The sequence below is a fragment of the Dendropsophus ebraccatus genome, chromosome 3, assembly GCF_027789765.1.
Source record: "Dendropsophus ebraccatus isolate aDenEbr1 chromosome 3, aDenEbr1.pat, whole genome shotgun sequence".
NCBI lineage: Eukaryota > Metazoa > Chordata > Amphibia > Anura > Hylidae > Dendropsophus > Dendropsophus ebraccatus.
In genome coordinates this window covers 38,048,046-38,068,711 of record NC_091456.1, presented here as the reverse complement: position 1 = coordinate 38,068,711, position 20,666 = coordinate 38,048,046, and the positions used below count along the sequence as shown (strand labels likewise).

The following is a 20,666-nucleotide window of genomic DNA, read 5'->3' as shown; positions in this document are numbered from 1 at the left end:
GCATACTCTGGTACACGGACATTACCGATGTGGTTACGTGTTAATAAAGACGAGGTTGTTTCCACTACCCCCCTGCCCCGTAGTGGTACGTTCCGTTGCTTCCGCCTAGTCCTTTGCAGCTGCGAACTCCTATCGAGCCTGCGCTGCCGCCATTTTGCTGTCCTAGGATTGTGTTTTCCGCCTGCGTACCGGGAAAGGCGGACAACATGCCGGCGGGACCCGTACAGCTGCTGGCGCCTCAGGCGCCGGAGGGAGGACAGGTACGTCATACATATAGGTGCCGGTGTATTAGTATGTGTTATTACTGGGCAGCTAGCCGCTCTGGCGCCCTGCAGGCTGCTCACGTGGACAAGGTTCTTTTAGTCCTGTGGAATGTCTGTATTCTGTTTATTTTATATGTAAACATTAAACTGCCGTAAAGGAAACGTTACTGACGTCACCAGTGAAGCCGGTGACCGGCCGGGCTGCCGTGGGACTGGGGTCATCACTGCAGTGTAAAAACTAGGGGCCATAAAACACATGATAGATAAAATCACAATTCTATTTTGTCCACGTGTGCAACCATGTTCTCATACTGTGCATCTGCCCCAAAACTAGTATATATTTAAAGTGTTCACATGCAGGAAGTCTGAGGTGTATCATGGGAGATGTAAAATCCTGATGCTGCTGTGTAGACCAACATAAGGCATACCGTAAGGTGTGAATGGAGCCTAGTATGACTTGGCTTGTAGACTGTTGAACACAAAGCATTATAGACTGTACAATTGTATCATAGATAATAATGATGCAAAACCAGATATTCCCATGTTCCTTCCATTTTGTTAGAGGAGTGCTCTTAAAAATAAGGTTATAACACACAGGGATTTTGCTTAAAGTGACTGTACCACCAGGTCCAGGCTGAAGCACTGGAGGCGGGCCGACCACCCTTAGTGGGAGGAAACCGTAGCCCCTCTATGATAGGGTTCCATTGATTCTAATGGAGTCACGTCATGGAGGGGCTGGGGTTTCTTCCCACTAAGGGTGGGTCGGCCGCCTCCAGTGCTTCAGCCTGGCCCTGGTGGTACAGTCACTTTAAATTGAATGTACTAGTTGAAGTAGTGTGTTTTTTTTTTTTTTTTTTGGTTTTTGGTTTTTTTGGTTCCCGTGCCCAGTGTAATGATACTCCCTCCCCTCAGTGACGCACCTCCATTAGAATCAAGCAGGGCCACGTCACCAAGGGAAGGGGATATCCTTACACTGGGGGCCTGGGCCTGCTTCCAGTGCATAAAGTGGGACGGTGCACTTAAACAAAATGGTGTGGGTCGTGGGAACTGAGCAGCATTTTAAAGAATTGACCGTACCACCAGGATCTCTACGTCAGGCCAGATAGTGGGAAAAAAAAGACACTAGTTGATCTGATACACTCGCTTTAAAGGGGAAGTCCGGCGAAATTTTTTATTAAAGTATTGTGTTGCCCCCCCCAAAAGTTATACAAATCACCAATATACAGTTATTACGGGAAATGCTTATAAAGTGCTTTTTCCCTTCACTTAATACTGCATCAAGGCTTCACTTCCTGGATAACATAGTGATGTCACTTCCCGGATAACATGGTGATGTCACTTCCTAGATAAAATGGTGATGTCATGACCCGACTCCCAGAGCTGTGCGGGCTGTGGCTGCTGGAGAGGATGATGGCAGGGGGACACTGAGGGACACAGGGCACTGGAGGGACACTGAGCATCCCTCTGCCATCATCCTCTCCAGCAGCCACAGCCCGCACAGCTCGGTGATGTCACGACCCGACTCCCAATGTTATCCAGGAAGTGACATCACGATTTTATTCAGGAAGTGACATTACCATGTTATCCAGGAAGTGACATCACCATGTTATCCAGGAAGTGAAGCCTTGATGCAGTAGTAAGTGCAGCGAAAAAAGCCCTTTATGTGCATTTCCCATAATAAGTGTATATTGGGAATTTGTATAACTTTTGGAGGGGAAATCCAATACTTTAATAAAAATTTTCACCGGACTTCTCCTTTAAAAGGAATACATCAGGGCCAGTTCATGTTTCAAACTGCTGACATTGTTAATGGGGTTGGCCACTTTATAGTAAAATAGGTCAGTACAAAGTATTAGTAAGTGTACTCACTGTATGCAGGGCCGATTCTGGGGTTTCTGCCGCCTGAGGCAAACCTCATGCGGCCGCCCCGAGTGATGGCCGGCATCAGCAACCCCCCCCCCCCCCCCCCCCCCCCGCAGCCATCCACTCACCTGTCCCACGCCGCAGCCGGCCCGCGCTCTCCTCTGTCTCCACATCCCGTCAGGTCCCGCGACATCACCCTGCAGCTGTCACGGACCTCCAGGCTGTGGTGAGTGAGTGGGGTGATTGGGTCGCGTGATCACCCCAGCGCGTCCCCCACCAACCCCGGGCACTCACCACAGCCTAGAGGTCCGTGACAGCTGCAGGGTGACATTGCGGGACCTGACGGGATGTGGTGACGGGACAGGTGAGCGGCCGCTGTCATTTTTGTTAAGTGATACTTAACAAAAATGACAGCAGGGGGGACATAATGCTGCCCCCCTGCCGGACCGCAAAATCTGCCGCCTGAGGCGGAAGGCTCATTCCGCCTCATGGCAGAAGTGTTGCTGACTGTATATACTGACAGCAGCTCCCTGTGTACCTCATAGAGCTAAAATCAGACTCCCCTTCTCCAGGCTGGGCTGCCCTGCTCTGTTTTGTTTCAGTCCATAAAATGGCCGACATGGAGGAGCATGTGACCATGCCTTGTCCACTGTGTCCTCCATAGACACATACAGGCTCAGTGGTGGACACAGGGGGGCGGGCCTGGTCACATGCTCCTCCATGTAAGCAATCTTATGGACCAAAACACCACAGGGCAGCCCAGCCTGGAGGAGGGAAGTCTGATATTAGCTCTGAGGTACACAGGGAGCTGCTGTCAGTAAGTGCAGTGAGTACACTTACTAATACTGTACACTGAGCAATTTTACTATAAAGTGTCCAACCCCTTTAAACATGTTAGTATAAGGAGGCACATGGTACCTTTCATATATCCAGCTGTGCTTCCAGGATGAAGATGTGCTTTCCTCTGCAAAGTATCAGTCTTTTCCAAATCCCTAAAGTTTAGACAACTGTGACGCCTCTTCGCTCCTCTTCCCATCCCTGTCAATTAATAGTCAGGGTTCAGCATCCTGCTACAATTAGACTTAGCTGTTTTATTGAAGGGTTTGTATCATGAAGGTAAAATCAGATGCGTACCACATGCAAAGGAGACCAAATCTGCTGTTTTAAGTAAAGTAGCTTACACCCCTGCACTTTTTCTACCCTATGTATCACATCACTTCCGGGTTTCTCCTCTGAACTGTGGCCCTGCTGTTGCTATGCATCAGTGCAGACACTTTCTCACAATGCCCCTTGCTTGCGTGTGAAGTGAAAACCAGTTTGCAGTACTATTGGGACAGACTGAACTGAGCATAGGTGACCCAAGATAGTGGATGCCTGGGGGGCATTAACCAAGGGCTACAGGTTATCAAACAAGGCAGCGCATGAGGATTAGTGAGCCTGTATCTTTCAAGCGATACACTTCTACATTTAAATGTATGTTGCATCTAACATAATTTATCAGTATAGACCTAGTTTTCCTCATGACAGCAAAGGTGGTGGTACAACTTTTGGGAATGCTTTGCACTCACTGTATTTTACTTTTTTCACAGCAGCAGATGGAGGAGGAAAAGAAAGAAGAAGTTGTTCCCTCTAAGCCCATTGTGGGAATTATCTACCCTCCTCCAGAAGTCCGAAACATTGTTGACAAGACTGCAAGCTTTGTGGCAAGGTGAGTGGTTGTATATGTCTGACCTGTTATAGTTACAGTCTCGCTGCATAATGCAGTTGTGACAGTGATAACAATTTGTAATAGTAGGATTTTCTTTCTTTAGAAATGGTCCAGAGTTTGAAGCCAGAATTCGTCAGAATGAAATTAACAATCCAAAATTTAACTTTTTAAACCCAAACGATCCTTACCATGCCTACTACCGTCACAAGGTCAATGAATTCAAAGAGGGAAAAGCGCAGGAACCGTCTGCAGCCATTCCAAAGGTTATGCAGCAACAACAGTCTGTACAGCAACTTCCACAGAAGGTAAGCCGTCACAGCTGGGGAGATGTCACCATCCCTGTATCTTGTGAAGGATTTGTTATATATCATAGACATATTGCAGAAGGAAGCTACCGTTTAGTTAGTAAAGTTTGGCCACGTAGCAATGTTAACAAAAAAGGTTATTTAGACCAAACACTTTAATGGCATGGCCACAAGATGTGATGTTGACCGATGGATGACAATCCTTCCTCTGAATAGGAGAATAAGGATCCAGTTTTTTGATTCCAGTGCACTTAAAGGGGTATTCCATGCTGGGGGTCTTTTTTGCCTATGGCCGGGGAGGAGGTAGATGAAGGCAATGACGTCCCCTGATGCGGGCTTGAGACGTGATGTTTGAAGTCCTCTCAGCCAGTCAGTGGCAGAGACTGGATCTCGCCTCTGCCATTGACTGGCTGAGCGGACTTGAAACGTTACGTCTCAAGCCCCTGCAGAAACCGGGAAGCGGCTGGGCAGCGCGGAACGGAGCAGTACGATCCGGGACATGTTGCTGGAATCGGGGAGGTAAGGGGACGTCATTGCCCTCATCCAGCTCCTCCCCGGCTATAGGCAACCCCCCCCCAGCCCAGAGTACCCCTTTAACAGTGCCCAGAAATAGAACACATAGGGTCCTATTAGACAAACGACCTGAAATCATTCAGCATAATACACAAAACGATAGTCGTTAGTTACGATTGTCTGCATACTCTAGTCTACGAACGTTCGTAATTACGAGCAAACGGGAGAGATTCGTCAAATATGGTGTAAAGTGAAACTGGCTCAGTTGCCCCTAGTAACCAATCAGATTCCACCTTTCATTTTCCAAAGAGTCTGTGAGGAATATAAAGTGGTATCTGAGCCAATTTGACTTTACACCATGTTTGATAAATCTCCCCCACAGTGTACATAGACCAAAAGATTTGTGAACTATTAACAATGATTTTTTGGTCAGCTCAAAAGATGCGATCAACCACTCATGAACAAATGTATGTTATTCGTTTGATCTTTGCCTGCATATACAAGGAAAGATTGGTGATTAAATTCGAACGATTTAACAATTTTTCACACAATAATCTTTCCGTGTAATAGGGCCACTCATGCCTGCTGTCAGCGCTCTCCATTGAAGGCCATGGATAGTTGCCGAAATAAGCAAGTGTTATGAAATAGGGGCCATGTGCACCGTTTCTTCTGAATAGTCAATATACAAAAGTTTAGCTCTCAGTCTACCAGATACTTATGGCATCTCCTGTGAATTTAATCAGTTTTGCATTGCCGAGCCCTGAACATTAGCTGTAGTGTGTGGTTATTGGCTATGTATATAGGCGTCATTTAAAGATTGGAAGACTGGAATGACCATCATAGATCAGCAGTGATCCAACCTCTGAAACCCTGCCAGTCAGCTATTAGAAGGGGCCACCATGCTACAGTCTCATTATTGTTAACATTTAGGTTTTGCAGCATCTGTTCTTGCACCTTCTGTAAGAGATCGCAGGGGTCCAACCTCCGTACCCCTTCCTCATCGATCTTCAGATCGGCACCTTTGTTTTGAATACAGCCGTGGGTTGGTATGTGACCCGAGCCTTTATTCATTATCTATGGAGCCGTTGGAGAGAGCAGAGTACAGCACTTGGCTCTTAACGTTGGCTCCATAGAGAATGAATAAAGTTTGTGGTTGGTGTGGAGAACTGCACATAAGGGGGGTGGCAATATCACTTTATAAATGTGTAGTTTGTTTATTTTTCTATCTAATCTCTTGCCAGGTCCAGGCCCAGGTTGTCCAAGAGACCATTATTCCAAAGGAACCTCCTCCAGAGTACGAGTTTGTTGCTGATCCACCTTCCATATCGGCCTTTGATCTTGATGTAGTGAAACTGACAGCTCAGTTTGTCGCCCGAAATGGTCGCCAGTTTCTCACACAACTGATGCAAAAGGAACAGCGAAATTACCAGTTTGATTTCCTGCGACCCCAGCATAGTCTCTTTAATTACTTTACCAAGCTTGTGGAGCAGTACACCAAGGTATTTTAGTGTCATATGTGCAGATGGTCATAATTTATATATTATTGTGCCTATTCAAATGCTTGGCAACGACTGTAAAGTATTGTTATGCCAAGTCAGAGTGCCTATTCACTCTGCCTAAAATAAGTTCCCCCCTCCCCCCAAACATGAATTCTGCATGCTGTAATAGACCACATGGAAAGAGAACTTTTTCTGAAATAGTTTTTTGTAGTGGTCAGATTCAACAACTGATTATATTAGGTAAATGTGTATTTTTGAAACTTCATTCACACGGTGTAAACAAATGTATTGGGACATCTACACATTCAATATGAGTAGCCATTCAATTTATGTAGACTCTACAGGCATTAATATGGAGTTGGTGCCCCCCTATTATTTTGCAATTTTATCAGCAGCAATTACTCTTTTGGGGAGACCTCCTACACGATGTTGCAATGTGTCTGCGGGCAGAAAGGCAATTATAAGGTCATGATATAGACAAGAGGTGCTAGCTCGCAATGTCTGTTCTAGTTCATCCCAAAGGTATTCGATGGGGTTGTATGCAGGCCAGTCATGTTCTTCCACGTCAACCTCTCCCAATTATGCCATTATGGAGCATTATTTGTGTAGGGGGAAAAAAAGATCCTATACTGGCCTGCCCCAAGCTGTCGCCCCAGTAATCCTAGTGCATGGTCCTCTTGGTGGATTTTAGTTGCTGATAATGAACTGCCCTGCTTGGTAGCGTACAGCTATAGCATACCTCTTTGGCCAGTATTTGGGACAGTTGGCATAATGCAGTCAGGCAGGTTGTGTTCTGTTCTCTAATCCTAGACTCTCCTATCAGTTTGCCGTATAGAAAGTAATGTCCACAGTACAAGCTCCATTGCTTCAGAGTCCATTGACAAACATGATTTACACCACTCCATTTGATGCTTAGCGCTGGGTGTGCTTACAGCTGCTTGAACATAGAAACATAAGCCATGCAGTTCTCGCCACACAGTTTTTATGCCAATTTTTAATGTCTTATGAGGTTTGGTCTTAATAGTTGAGTCCTTTTATGCACTACGGCCTCAGCAGCGGGCAACCCTGCTCTGTAACTTTATGTGGTCTCCACCTACTGTGGTTTCTAAATTCTTCCAGTTTTCAGTAATATCACTCACTCCCTGTTGATTGTGGAAGATCTCATAGTGTGTTTACACAGACAGATTTATCTGACAGATTTTTAAAGCCAGAGCCAGGAACAGACTATAAACAGAGATCAGGTCATAAAGAAAAGTTTGAGATTTCGCCTAGTTTTAAATCCATTCCTGGATTTGGCTTCAGTAAGGGGAAGGAAATTTCAGGAACTAACTTGCAGCGTTGTTCTTCTAAGCTTGGACGCTGTGCTGACTTGGCGGGCTGTCACTGCTGAGATGAGTCCATCTCGGAAGTGACCATGGGAGCATTTAGAGGGGGACCCAAAGACACTGGAACTTGACCCTGCGGGAGTGTGGTTAGGCAACAATAGGATGGTTATTTTCTGTGGAGTCCCAGCATTATAGTAAAAAGTTTAAATAGCTGGAATACCCCTTTAAGAACATGTTTCCACGAGAGGAAACCATACCCCAACAATGCATGCCCCTTGGTAAATGCATATGGGCATCGTATTGCAGCCATAGTGTTTGCCCATGTTTAATTATGTAGTGCTTTTTTTTGAGGTACGGTTTGACCTGTCATTTGGTAAATGAATGAGGCTGCTGATCTTTTGGCGTTATTGCCAGTGTACAAATATTTTCAGTATTACATTTTCTCCCTGTCTGTATCTCCCAAGAGGCAGCTGGTGCTACCAGCATGGGTCACATAGCTGTTCTGCAAGTGACTGGCTTTATTACTGAGTTATTAATAAAGATGACTGAGCTCATCTCTCTTGACTCTGGATAGCACTGTGTAAGTGATCCCGTTCGTCTGTTTCAGATCCTGATTCCTCCTAAGGGATTATTCGCCAAGCTGAAGAAAGAGGCTGAGAACCCAACTGAGGTGTTAGATCAGGTAAGTGTACAATCCAGTTTCTTAGGTTTTTAATTGAGTTTTACAATAACTTGCTGAAAAATGAACTGCTGTAGGGACTCATTGTTTCCAGTTTCAATGTGTAATGGCCCTGATTTACTAATCTAACTGAGGCCAAAAGCTGTCAGGTATGCCCATAGTGACCAGTCACAGCTCACTTTTTTTTTATTTTTCCAGTGCAATCTGAGAAATGGAAGCCGAGCTGTGATCGATTGCTATAGGAAAGTTGTGTGGTTCTTGTCCTTAGACAGCCTGGCCCAATAAGTTTTGTTACCTTTTTTTTTCTTTTTTTAAATTTATAAAATGCTCATTGAAATGATTTTGTTCTTGTAAACACATTAAATTTAAAGAGGGGATATATTTAACCCCTTTCTGACATGTGACTAAATGTATTCCTTAAAGTGTCACTGTCATAAAAATTTTTTTGCAGAAATCCATAGTACAGGCGATTTTAAATAACTTTTTTTTAGGTTGCAGATATGATCTCTTTTTACAATTTTACATTTTCAGGTTCGCTACCGTGTAGAGTGGGCAAAGTTTCAGGAGCGAGAGAGAAAAAAAGAGGAGGAGGAGAAGGAGAGGGAGCGTGTGGCTTATGCTCAAATAGACTGGCACGATTTTGTGGTTGTAGAAATTGTTGATTTTCAACCTAATGAGCAAGGTAGGTGGTAAACTAAAGATGTTTTGTTTTCAGCTGAAGAGCAGGAGTTTAATATCTTTCACTTACTGCAGAAAGCAGAGGCTCCTGCCTGGTATCTGAGAGTCAGGGACAATGTCGGCTACATTATGTAGCTGAATATGTGGAGATGGCAGAATAGGAGCTGATTTTTTTTTTTTTTTTTTTTTTTTTTTAGAATATACTATCATAGTTTTAAATAACTTACCAAGCTCTCCATAACTTTCTGTTTAAGGGGCACTCTGGGCGGGAGCCTTTGTAATATATGCCTGGGGATAGGTCGTTTGAAAATAATAAAGTACACTTACCTCTCTGCCTCCTTTGTCTCTGACTGTATCTTACTGATCCGTCCCGTTATTTGGACACTTCCAGGTCCTGGGGTCATTGGTTTGTAGGCCCACCCAGCCAGGCAAACAGTGACTGAGGATCGGTAACATACCGACAGAGAGGTATATGCTCTTTATTTTTTTTAAACGGCTTATCCCCAAACTAAGGGCCCTATTCCACCGGACGATTATCGTTCAGATTATCGTTAAATCGTTCGAATCTAAACGATAATCGTTCAGTTGAAATGCAGTTAACGATTAACGACCGAACGAGAAATCGTTGATCGCTTTATAAGACCTGGACCTATTTTTATCGTTGCTCGTTCGCAAAATGTTCGCATTGAATAAGACATCGTTCGGTCGTTCGCAATAGATACGAGCGAAATAGCGAAGAAAAAACGATCGCAATTACGATCATAAGTAACGCTTATCGTTCCATGGAAATGAGTGAACGTTTTCAGGTCTTTCGCAATAGTGGTCGTTTGAGATCGTTAATCGTTAACGTTTATGAAAACGATAATCGTCCGGTGAAATAGGGCCCTTATTATAATGGCTTAATCTGTAGTTATTAGTCCAAATTTTAGAATTTCCTTAATATCTTGACCATTGTGTTTTTTATAGGTAACTTTCCTCCTCCCACAACCCCTGAAGAATTGGGTGCTCGTATTTTGATTCAAGAACGATACGAGAAATTTGGAGAAAGCGAGGAAGTGGAGATGGAGGTGGAATCTGATGACGAGGAAGAAGTGAAGGATGGCAAGAATGAAGAATCTTCTCAGATGGATCAGGATACTCAAGTGCAGGATATGGATGAAGTATGGTTTTGTTTTTTTTGGCCAAAGTTTAAAGTTTATACTAGTGAAGTAACTCGACCCATTTGCCAGGAGAACTTGTACTCTTTGTGCTTTATTTCTTAAACAATGTACAAGAACGTATGAATTATTTTGGACAGGATTCACTCACAGCATTTATTCCATAGTTTTCTCTTGTAGGACTAAATCAGAGCACGTCCAAACATAATTTTAATGGTTTCAAATGCTGAAGGTGTTTGTAGATGAAGGAGCCCTTACTTTGTTTTTCTGCAGTGCTGACTATACCGTTTTTCTTTTAGGGTTCCGATGACGAAGATTATGCTCAAAAAGCTCCTCTTCCACCAGAGTCACCAATGCCACCGCCTTTACCTCCAACTCCAGACCAAGTCATTGTTCGTAAAGATTATGATCCCAAAGGTAAATATTACTTCCTCAGTCGCTTATACATGGCAGAATGCTTTTTATATTTTGTGTCTAACTTAAACATTTTTCTCTTGTTCTTCTAGCTTCTAAGCCTCAGCCTCCGGCCCCTGCACCAGATGAATATCTAGTGTCACCCATCACTGGTGAGAAGATTCCAGCCAGCAAGATGCAGGAGCACATGCGCATTGGCCTTTTGGATCCACGTTGGCTGGAGCAGAGAGATCGCTCCATTCGGGAGAAACAAGGGGATGATGAAGTATATGCCCCAGGTAAGTCTTACTTATGCTATTTATACAACATAGTCTTTACTTGACCAATAAGGTATTTCAGTAGTGTACTTCATTTGATACCAAAATAAAGATAATAGAATACTTTTTTTTTCTAATGTCTTTATCATAGATTTAATGGCCCTGACTTCTCTTTAAAATAGACACAGGTGTAAATCGCGTGTAGCTACCAATGGCAGCTTAGTCTTCAGTTTTGATAAAATGAAGGTTGAGAAGTGTTTTCTTACTTTGGGTAGTTTACACCAATTTATGTATGCTAAAGTATCCCAAGTTCTTAAGGTGCGCACATTCAGTTAAACTTCAATACAGATCTGTAATGATGTTGGGGCACAATCACGGGAACTAGATGAGCTACCAAAGTCTTTAATCTAGTGGAACTAAACCCTCACGTGTACAATTTGTGTAGATTTTGGAGTAATAATATTGGTTAATTGGTAACACACCTAAATCGTGTTGACCTTGGAGTCTGAACTACTTAGAGACTGCCTTATTACTCCTGTTACTTTATTAAATAACATTGTTAAAGTAGGTGATAGGAAACATTTTTCTTTCACAGGCTTGGTTCACTTCATGTCTGTGTATCCCATAACGCAGAATTGATTTCACACTGACTCATAATTTAAAGAAATAAATTGCAATGTATACCATGTGTTAACCTAGTCCTCAATTTTTTTTTGTTCCTGTTTTCAGGATTGGATATTGAAAGCAGCTTGAAGCAGCTGGCTGAACGCCGTACTGATATTTTCGGTGTTGAAGAAACTGCTATTGGTAAAAAGATTGGAGAGGAAGAGATCCAGAAACCAGAGGAGAAGGTATGTGTTTTTTTTTTTTTTCTGCAGATGGTTTTCTCTGTAGGAACAGCACCCTTTGTGGGACAAAGCTGGATCAGAGCAGGGGAGCTGGTACCAGGGCTTGGACAGCCCTTCAGTTCATGAGATGAACGTTGGTAGCAGCAGAGAGGCCCCTGTTGCCACTTACTGCTGCCACTTAGCGTAAAATGGTGTATAGACAAAAAAAATACATTACTCTGCCGAGTTAAAGCTAGATACTGGTATAACTGTATGCAACTAGCTACTGAAGTATCTTAACTTTTTTTTTTATTTAGGTCACTTGGGATGGGCATTCCGGCAGCATGGCTCGTACCCAACAGGCAGCACAGGCAAATATAACTCTGCAGGAGCAGATTGAAGCTATCCATAAGGCTAAGGGCTTAGTACCAGAAGAGGATGGCAAGGACAAGATTGGACCTAGCAAGCCTAATGAAATCAACCAACCACCACCTCCTTCTTCTGCACCTACCATGCCTAGCCCTTCACCACCAATCAATTCTGCTCCAAGGCCACTTCCACCTGTGTCACTTCACCAACAGGTCAACCCACCCGTGTCACGACCATTATCGGTAAGTACACCAGCTGTAAGAATGACTTTTTACCCCTAAATATCATCTTTGATTAGGAGAAGATTTTAACGTTTGCATGTGCTTAAAGCGACACTGTCACCCCTAAGGTATGAAAACTGCTAAATTCACCCTCTACACAGGTTTAAAGGGTAAATTTTAGCCATTTTCATACCTTATTTTATATCATACGTTAAGGTGCATGTTCAAGTAAAAAGTGTTCTTTTATCAACTGCAGATTGTGCTAAGTGGGTGGGGCTTCACAGCAACAGTGCCACTTAGCCCTGCCCACAGCTCCACTGTTGGCACTGCCTCTCCGTGACCTCAGACACATTGGCCTTTAGGCCAGCCTGTTCCAATGGTTGGCGAGGGGGCGGGGCTTATGTGCCGATGACATCACCGAGGGACGGGGCAACTGTGGCACTGTGGGCGGGGCTGAGTGGCGCTGTTGCTGTGAAGCCCTGCCCACTTAGCACAATCTGCAGTTGATAATTGTTTTTGTTTTTTAATTTCTTTATTAATTTTCCATAATACAAAATCATGTTAAAACCTTTAATTATCCACATCCTACCCAATACAGTCTCCATTAGCTAAATATACCCGGTCTAGTTCATTACCATCTATTATAAAACATAACTAAACAACATTATGCTCCGGAGGGGATTTCACCAGGGGGCTCAATCCATCCCTTTACCAGGTACTATCCAATTTTTAAACATCTAAACTCTTCCCCTTACCATGACTGTATCCCAGTTTACTAACACCACCACTATATCTTACTATACTAACCGCAGAATGCAGACACCGCTAGAAGAGCACAACAAACTAGCCTAATTTAAAAATTATAAAAAGATCGCTTTTTACTTGAACAAGCACCATGACGTATGATATAAAAGGAGGTATGAAAACTGCTAAATTCCTGTGTAGAGAAGTCAGAAGGCAAAAAGGGGGTGACAGTGTCACTTTAAAGGGGTATAAAATCAGTTCAGATTTTTAAATTACTTATCAAATAAAGTACTATACCACTGCTGTATGCCATACATGAAGTGGTGTATTCTTTCCATTCTAACAGTGCTCTCTGCTGCCACCTCTGTCAGGAACTGTCAAGAATTCTCTCCTGTTCTGGACAATTCCTGATACACACTGGAGGAGAGAGCACTGTGTCAAACAGAAGGAAAACACCACTTTCTGCAGGACATACAGCAGCTAATAAGTACTGGAAGGCTTGATATTTTTAAATTAAAATAATTTTCAAATTTGTATTACTTTCTGACACCAGTTAAAAACAATTCTCCCCTTTGAGTGTCACAGTGTGCATGAATCTGTCCTTCATGGCTTTTATACCTACTGGTTGCTTCTTATGAAACCTACAATTGAATACAAATGATATTGTAAGAATTATACTGAAAGTAGGTACAGGTTAATGGTATTATTCTGTCTTTCAGATGCCACCACCTATACGTACTACTATGGTATCTGCTGTTCCCGTAATGCAGAGGCCCCCAATGGCGTCTGTGGTTCGTCTTCCACCAGGTTCTGTGTTGGCTGCTCCCATGCCTCCAATTTTGCACACACCTAGAATTAATGTGGTGCCAATGCCACCAAATCCACCCCCAATGATGGCGCAGAGACAACCACACATGATTGTTCCGGCAGGTGAGTATGGCATGTCTGAGGTCATTTTTTTTTCAATAGAATTTCACTAATTTATATTCCCTGTTAATTGAAGTTTTAAAGAATAAACAATGTTTTATCGAATCTTTGCTGCTAGTGGATTCGACTGCTTTTTCCAACTTTTAATTAGGTTTCTTTAAATTTCAGCATTTGTTCCCGCCCCACCTGTTGCCCCTGTACCTGCACCAGCACCACTGCCCCCGGCTCATCCTCCTCCACCAATGGAAGATGAGCCATCTGCCAAAAAAATGAAGAGTGAAGATTCACTTATTCCCGAAGATGAATTCTTACGCAGAAACAAGGTATATAGGAGTTATTTTACATCACTGCTGTATAACTCAGCTGTTTAATATTTGGAGAATGTTGACTGTGGTGTATAATTTATTTTGTTTTGTTACAGGGTCCCGTCACAGTCAAAGTACAGGTTCCCAACATGCAAGATAAGACTGAATGGAAGTTAAGTGGTCAAGTGTTGGCGTTCACTCTTCCTCTTTCTGATCAGGTGAACTACTAAAACCGAGGCTGTAACTTTTGTGCCATGTGGCCATCTTCAGAAAATGACACCTTTCAATCACCTCTATTTTGTGTGTTCTAGGTCTCTGTGATAAAGGTTAAAATCCATGAGGCCACTGGCATGCCAGCTGGGAAACAGAAACTTCAGTATGATGTAAGTACAAGAAGTGTCATTTGTTCTAGATTAGTTGCATCCGTTCATATTGAACCCTTTCATTATGGCAGCTGTCATGTTATACCCAGTCTGACAACCAGTCCAGAGCTTTTCAACAGGAGGTTTATCACTTCTGTACGGCTTACTTCCTGTTAAGTATAGGATTATGTCTTAACCTATTAAATCCCCGTGGTACCTCTCACACACCTCCCCTCCACGCTTCAGTGGATCTAACCCACAACCAGACGGAAAACAGGAGAGGTGTAGTTCTGGAAGAAAGCGACCATGCTTTTCCAAGCCTGGACAACCCCTTTAAAGGGTATTCCCATCTCAACTAACACATTTTTAACTTGTACGGCTCGTCAAGTTAAATATCTATACAAATATATTCAATTAGCAAACTTGCCTACTTCTCCTGATACACTGCTCCTCTTCTCCCATTGCTGTGGGTAACTGACCCCTACGTTTGTTATACAGTTTTCTGCATGGAAATTTAGTCAGCATTTACAGTAAGCAAAAACATGGATTAGTTAAATCGCCCAACCACACAAGAAATATGCACAAAATGCATGGAGAAATCGGTCTGCAGTGCATTGTGCAGTGTGTAAATTTTGTTCGGGGAGGGAGTAAAATTCTGCAAAAAAAATCCACAGGCATTTCAGGTTATTTTTTTAAAACCTAGTATAATCTGATCTAATGCTAGTTTCACACATGGCAGTTTTTGTGCCGAAATCCAGTGGATCCAACTGGAATGAGAAGTCCTCCCTTTATATTGTCCTTCCCATTTGAAATCACTTCTGGCTTTGGCGCAAAAACTGCAATGTTTGAATTTAGCATAAATCTACCTTCCTTCTGGAGTCCCTACAGTGATTAGCTGCAGAGTTACACAACACCCCTGACTCTAAATGCCTGTATTAGCTATGTGCAGATTTTTACTGTCGTTTCAGAGCTGTTTTCACTCAACCTTACCTTTTAATCAATATGTAAATTAGGTGGTTTGGTGCACTGGGGATGGGACCATTGATCTAGCCTGCACCTACTTGTGAATATGTATCTGGCACTGGATCTTTATTTATGAGGGGTAGATTAGTGCTCTGAGAGTGGTAGTCCTGTCCCCAGGGCACCAAACCACCTTATTTAGATATCAATTAAAGTTAATCAATATTAAGCAAGAACAGCTTCATTCTCTGCGATCTGTGCGCACTGGAAACATAACAGAAGGTTAGAGTCTTCATTTCCCTTTAACTAAAAAAAAAAAAGTTTTGCAAATTTAGCTGGACATGGGAAACAGATTTGGTTGTGTGTACTTTTTCCTTCTGAATGTTTTTATTGAGATGCTTAAAATAGAATAGGTCAAGTCAGATTACTTATTTGTTTCCTTTGGTCTTTTACAGGGTATCTTTATTAAGGACTCAAACTCCCTTGCTTACTACAACATGCTGAATGGAGCGACAATCCATCTGGCCTTGAAAGAAAGAGGAGGCCGAAAGAAATGAGATCCAATAGTTTTGGTTATATTTCGACCATCGTCCATTCTCTATCCCACAAACACACAGACTGTGCTTTTTCTTTCTAGTACACAGATTTAGTCTACATCAGGGATGTCAAACTCAGGCCCTCCAGCTGTTGCCAAACTACAATTCCCATCATGCCTGGACAGCCAAAGCTTTAGTTTTGGCTGTCCAGGCATGATGTGAATTGTAGTTTTAAAACAGTAGGAGGGCCTGAGTTTGACACGTCTGGTCTACATGATTATAGTTTTGTTAGATATTAGAGAATCATTGCCATTACTGAGCATGACCTGATGCAGTCAGTGCACTTTAAGATTGGCGTGTGTATACTGAGAGATGTGTGTGGTTCATATGCAGCATTTGTATTAATAAAGTCTCTGGGAATGATAACACTTCTCATGTATTATTCATTCTTTAATGTTGCTAAAATGCTGCAGTCAAATCTTTCATTTTTAAAGTGTACCTGTCGTTTAAAAAAAAAAAAAACTCGACATGTCATAGCGACATAAAAAGCAAAAAGATGTTTGTTTTTGTTTCTGTCATAGAGACACGTCAAAGTTTTAATCTGTCTTGGTCTGAGTGTTCAGACCCATAGTGATCGGGAGAACAAGCCAGGAGAAGACGGGCTGTAGCATGCCCTCTCCCCGCTCAGTGTTAGAAAAAAAAAAGAGTCAAGCTTATAATGGAGCTCTATGGAGGCCTGGTTTTAATACCCAGCCTCCCTTGAGTTTTTACATACCTTTCCCATGCTCCAAGCTGCCTCCTTTCATAGTTCTTTTCTAGGAGGGACTCTTATAAAAATGGCGCACTCCGGGAACCTACATCTCCTGGCAAGCTGCACACCTACTGCACGGATTCAGAGACAGAGGACCCCGGGGTGCTGGAGCGTGTGGACTGTGTGTGTGGGGGGGGAGCAGGAGTGATTGATAAGAAAGCCAGGCAGTCTGGGCACTCTTCCTCTGTCCCCCTTCCCACCAGAGACCTGGGACAGCTGTCCTCCGTCTCTGCCGTGGGCTGGGTTAGCAGTGGTAACCAGGCCCACCACTGACATAACTGGTCTGGATTGGTCTGTGGGCGGGTTTAGCACCACAGTCCGACCCACAGAAAAGAGGGAGGACACCACAGAAGGTGGGGGGCCAGGAGGAAGGAATGAAACGGAGAGGACTAAATTAAGATGATTTTGTGTCCAGAGGGGGTTAGTCTACCTAGAAAGCTGCTAAATTGTGCAGAAGCCATAATTAGTTGATTTTAGAAAGATCTAAAGCTATGGGTGGGCTATTAGTTCATGCAAAAATTATTTTGGGTGGAACACCCCCTTTAAGTAATTCTGCTGGTTTCTTCTTGGATGTGTGTGGTTTATCAGCAGTCATTCTCATTAAAGGGGTACTCTAGCGGGGGGGGGCACTTTTTCGCTGGGATCGGGGAGGAGGTGGTTGAGGGAAAAGACGTCCACTCACCTCCCCGGTTCCAGCGGCGGGTCCCGCATCGCGTCGCTCCGGTGCCCGGTTCCCGGCCACTTCCGGGTGTCTGACGTGGGCCCAAGACGTGACATCTAAGGTCCGCTCAGCCACTCAGTGACAGAGGCGGGATCTGAGCGGACTTGAAACGGATCCCATCTCCTTCACTGAGTGGCTGAGCGGACCTAAAACGTCACCTGAGACGACCCTCCACTGGAACCAGTGGTCTCAGCGAAAAAGTGCCCCCCGCTGGAGTACCCCTTTAAGAGCGAGACAAAATAATTTTCAAACTCTAAATCAACAGTAGATGTGATATAAAGCATGTTTCCACTTCACAAAAAGTTTTAGTTATTATGCTGTAAAACAAGCTATACTTACCAGAAATCCAGGTCCAGTCTCCTGAAGGCACATTTTCTGACTTGTGTCGGTTGTTAAAAAAAGACTAAACGCAGGAAGTCCTGGTCACCTGCGCTCACAGAGAAGGCAGTCATGTGAATGATGGACATGGATAAAGCATGAGAACTAAAAAAAAAAAAAAAAAAAAAAAGCTGAGCAGTGATTGGCTGCTACAGGCAACACAAGCAGTCGTCGGGGACACCAATCAATCACTGTGATTGCCATCCCCACCGACTGCAACACGCTACGTAAAAGAAGAATTTTAACGTTGAGCACCTCCTGTCTACTCCTCCTCATATTGGACAGTTTTTGTCCTGAGACCGATAACATTTGAAGTTTCTTCATACTTCTAAAGATCGAGTAGAAGTGCTGCCATATTGTTCATGTAGAACTCTAGGTAAAAGAATGAGAGGCGTTTCATCGACTTAAAGAGGATGTACCATCAGGTACATCCTCTTTAATCTGACCCAGGAATAGAATGGCGCGGTCACGGAGAAGCCGATGCCGTGGCCCGGTTCCTGTGTACGGCGCCGTTCTATCCACAGGTCCCGGGCTGGAGCTGAAGCACAGGAGGAGGGCCGGCCCGCCCCCAGTGGCCAGAATCCCCCGCCCCTGTATGTCGCAGCTCCATTGATTCTTATGAAGCCGCATCATAGAGGGGAGGGAATTCCCTCCCACTGGGGGCGGGCTGGCCTGCCTCCTGTGCTTCAGCTCCGGCCTGGGACCCGTGCATAGAACGGTGCCGTACACGGGAACTGGGCCGCGGTTCAAAAACCGATCTATCCCTGTGTCAGGTTAAAGAGGACGTACCTGGTGGTACATCCTCTTTAAGGCCTTATTTTCACATAATGTAAACGGTTTTTGGACTGTAGCAAAAGCTATTACCCAAAAAAACATCCCAAATGACTGGCTACACCATTTTGGCACATAAAAAGGCCACAAAAGATCCCAATGCCTAAGTTCTACAGCTGTAACAATTGCAGACATATAATTAATACGTTTGGGAACCAGGGGACATTTTACCATTGAGTTCCAATTCCCAAATGACTGTGCCTCATACATACTTAAAGAGGTATTCCAGTATGTAAATTATTCATACTCACCTACCCTGGTCTCCCATAGCTCCTGTGAGTCCCTCGCTGCTTGTCTCTTCTCTTTGGAGGTGATGCGTGTAAGCTGTCCATTTAGCCAGTTTCTGCTCCTGCTCTGACACATCATATAAGAAGCAGGGAGAAGAGAAGGAGCAGTGGGGAATCAGAAGGAACTGCAGAGGGATCAGGGTAGGCAAGTATCACTTTTGTTTACATCAGTCCTAGCATATATTTTGAATTCCTCTCACAATTACTTCCACGGTAGCTGTGATCATCCATGCTGCATCATCTTTGCACTGTGATCCTTCCTCTTTAGCTCCAGGATGTACCATATACACATACCGTATATAAATCTCTTCTATGACAGCCAGCATTGCTCATTGTTCGCAGCTACGGACCTGGCTCCTAGGGAACCTTCCGCCCTCCAGCTGTTGCAAAACTACAATTCCCATCATGCCTGGACAGCTGAAGCTAAAGCTTCGGCTGTCCAGGCATGATGAGAATTGTAGTTTTGCAACAGCTGGAGGGCCGAAGGTTCCCCATCACTGCTTTAAGGGGTTATCCAGTGCTACAAAAACATGGCCACTTTTCCCCCTCCTCTTGTCTTCAGATGGGTGGGGTTTCAAACTCAGTTCCATTGAAGTAAATGGAGCTTAAAGGGGTTGTCCAGCACTACAAAAACATGGCCACTTTCCCCCTACTGTTGTCTCCAGTTTGGGTGGGGTTTTGAAACTCAGTTCCATTGAAGTAAATGGAGCTTAATTGCAAACTGCACCTGAACTGGAGACAAGAGAGGGGGAAAAGTGGCCATGTTTTTGTAGCACTGGATAACCCCTTTAGCATCTTTTCCCATACCTTTCTAGCTTTAGCTGCCAGCAGGGGGCAGCATGACCCTCCTGCACAGTACAGCAAAGGTTTGTGTGTCATGTGAATAAGGAGAGGGCGATAAATGATTTTTGGGACAACTTCTCGTAGTGTGTGTGTATATATATAATGTATAATATATATAATGTATCAGAAAACACAGCCATGTTGCTGATATGGGGAAATATGAAGGAAATGAGTGTCTGCATAAACCTCCACATTACATAGATTGACTATAATTGTAGGAAGACTACTACCTGGTACATGGAATATGAAGGCATCGCCCTCTAGTGTCTGTGAATCCCTAGGTCCTGCCTACCAGTCTCTATACCAACCTGTGGCCCTCCAGCTGTTGCAAAACTACAATTCCCATCATGCCTGGACAGCCAAAGCTTTAGCTCTTACACTCCAGGCATGATGGGAATTGTAGTTTTGAATGACAGCTGTGGATACCAACCTGTGGCCTTCCAGCTGTTGCAAGACTACAACTAATCGGCATGAGGGGAGTTTCCCGGCCACAGACTGGAGGACATTGTCCTGGACGCTTTGGTTGCTTTGCCTCTATAGATCTGGCAATGGTCGCCGCCTCCTGTCAGCTTCCAGGACCTGGGAGGGGCCAGTATTGAGTGACACCTTAGTGGGCGGTCTCTGGTATGACTGACACGTTGGTGGGCGGAGCTCCAGTGAGACAGTATGAGAATGTTTACAGCACTCTAGTATCAGACACGGAGACGTCACACCGAGTGACACCAACAATCTGGAGACTCTCAAGCAGCTATTGGCTCCCCCCGACAGACGAGCTCGCTGATTAGCTGGAGAGGAAGACGGGACGGGCGATAATTAATATTATTGCAGGCGACTTACTTGACTGACAATCTGGACTGTGTCTTGATTGGCTGGCTGATACCGG

At 44.0% G+C, this 20,666-nt stretch overlaps 1 protein-coding gene across 2 annotated transcripts; it reads left to right on the top strand.

Moving 5' to 3' along the window:
- Nucleotides 1-104: 104 nt before the first annotated feature.
- On the top strand, nt 105-16,338 carry SF3A1 (splicing factor 3a subunit 1). 2 transcript variants are annotated; one of them, XM_069961475.1, is made up of 16 exons: nt 105-260; nt 3,719-3,834; nt 3,938-4,139; nt 5,894-6,151; nt 8,084-8,158; nt 8,687-8,837; nt 9,800-9,993; nt 10,290-10,407; nt 10,497-10,682; nt 11,391-11,512; nt 11,806-12,099; nt 13,542-13,752; nt 13,918-14,072; nt 14,171-14,272; nt 14,366-14,437; nt 15,832-16,338. In XM_069961475.1, the coding sequence occupies exons 1-16, from the start codon at nt 207-209 to the stop codon at nt 15,931-15,933; spliced, it is 2,412 nt and encodes an 803-aa protein (XP_069817576.1). In that variant the 5' UTR covers nt 105-206; the 3' UTR covers nt 15,934-16,338. The 2 variants fall into 2 exon arrangements, with proteins under 2 accessions (XP_069817576.1, XP_069817575.1); XM_069961474.1 differs by having other exon boundaries at nt 3,716-3,834.
- The last annotated feature ends 4,328 nt before the right edge of the window (nt 16,339-20,666 follow it).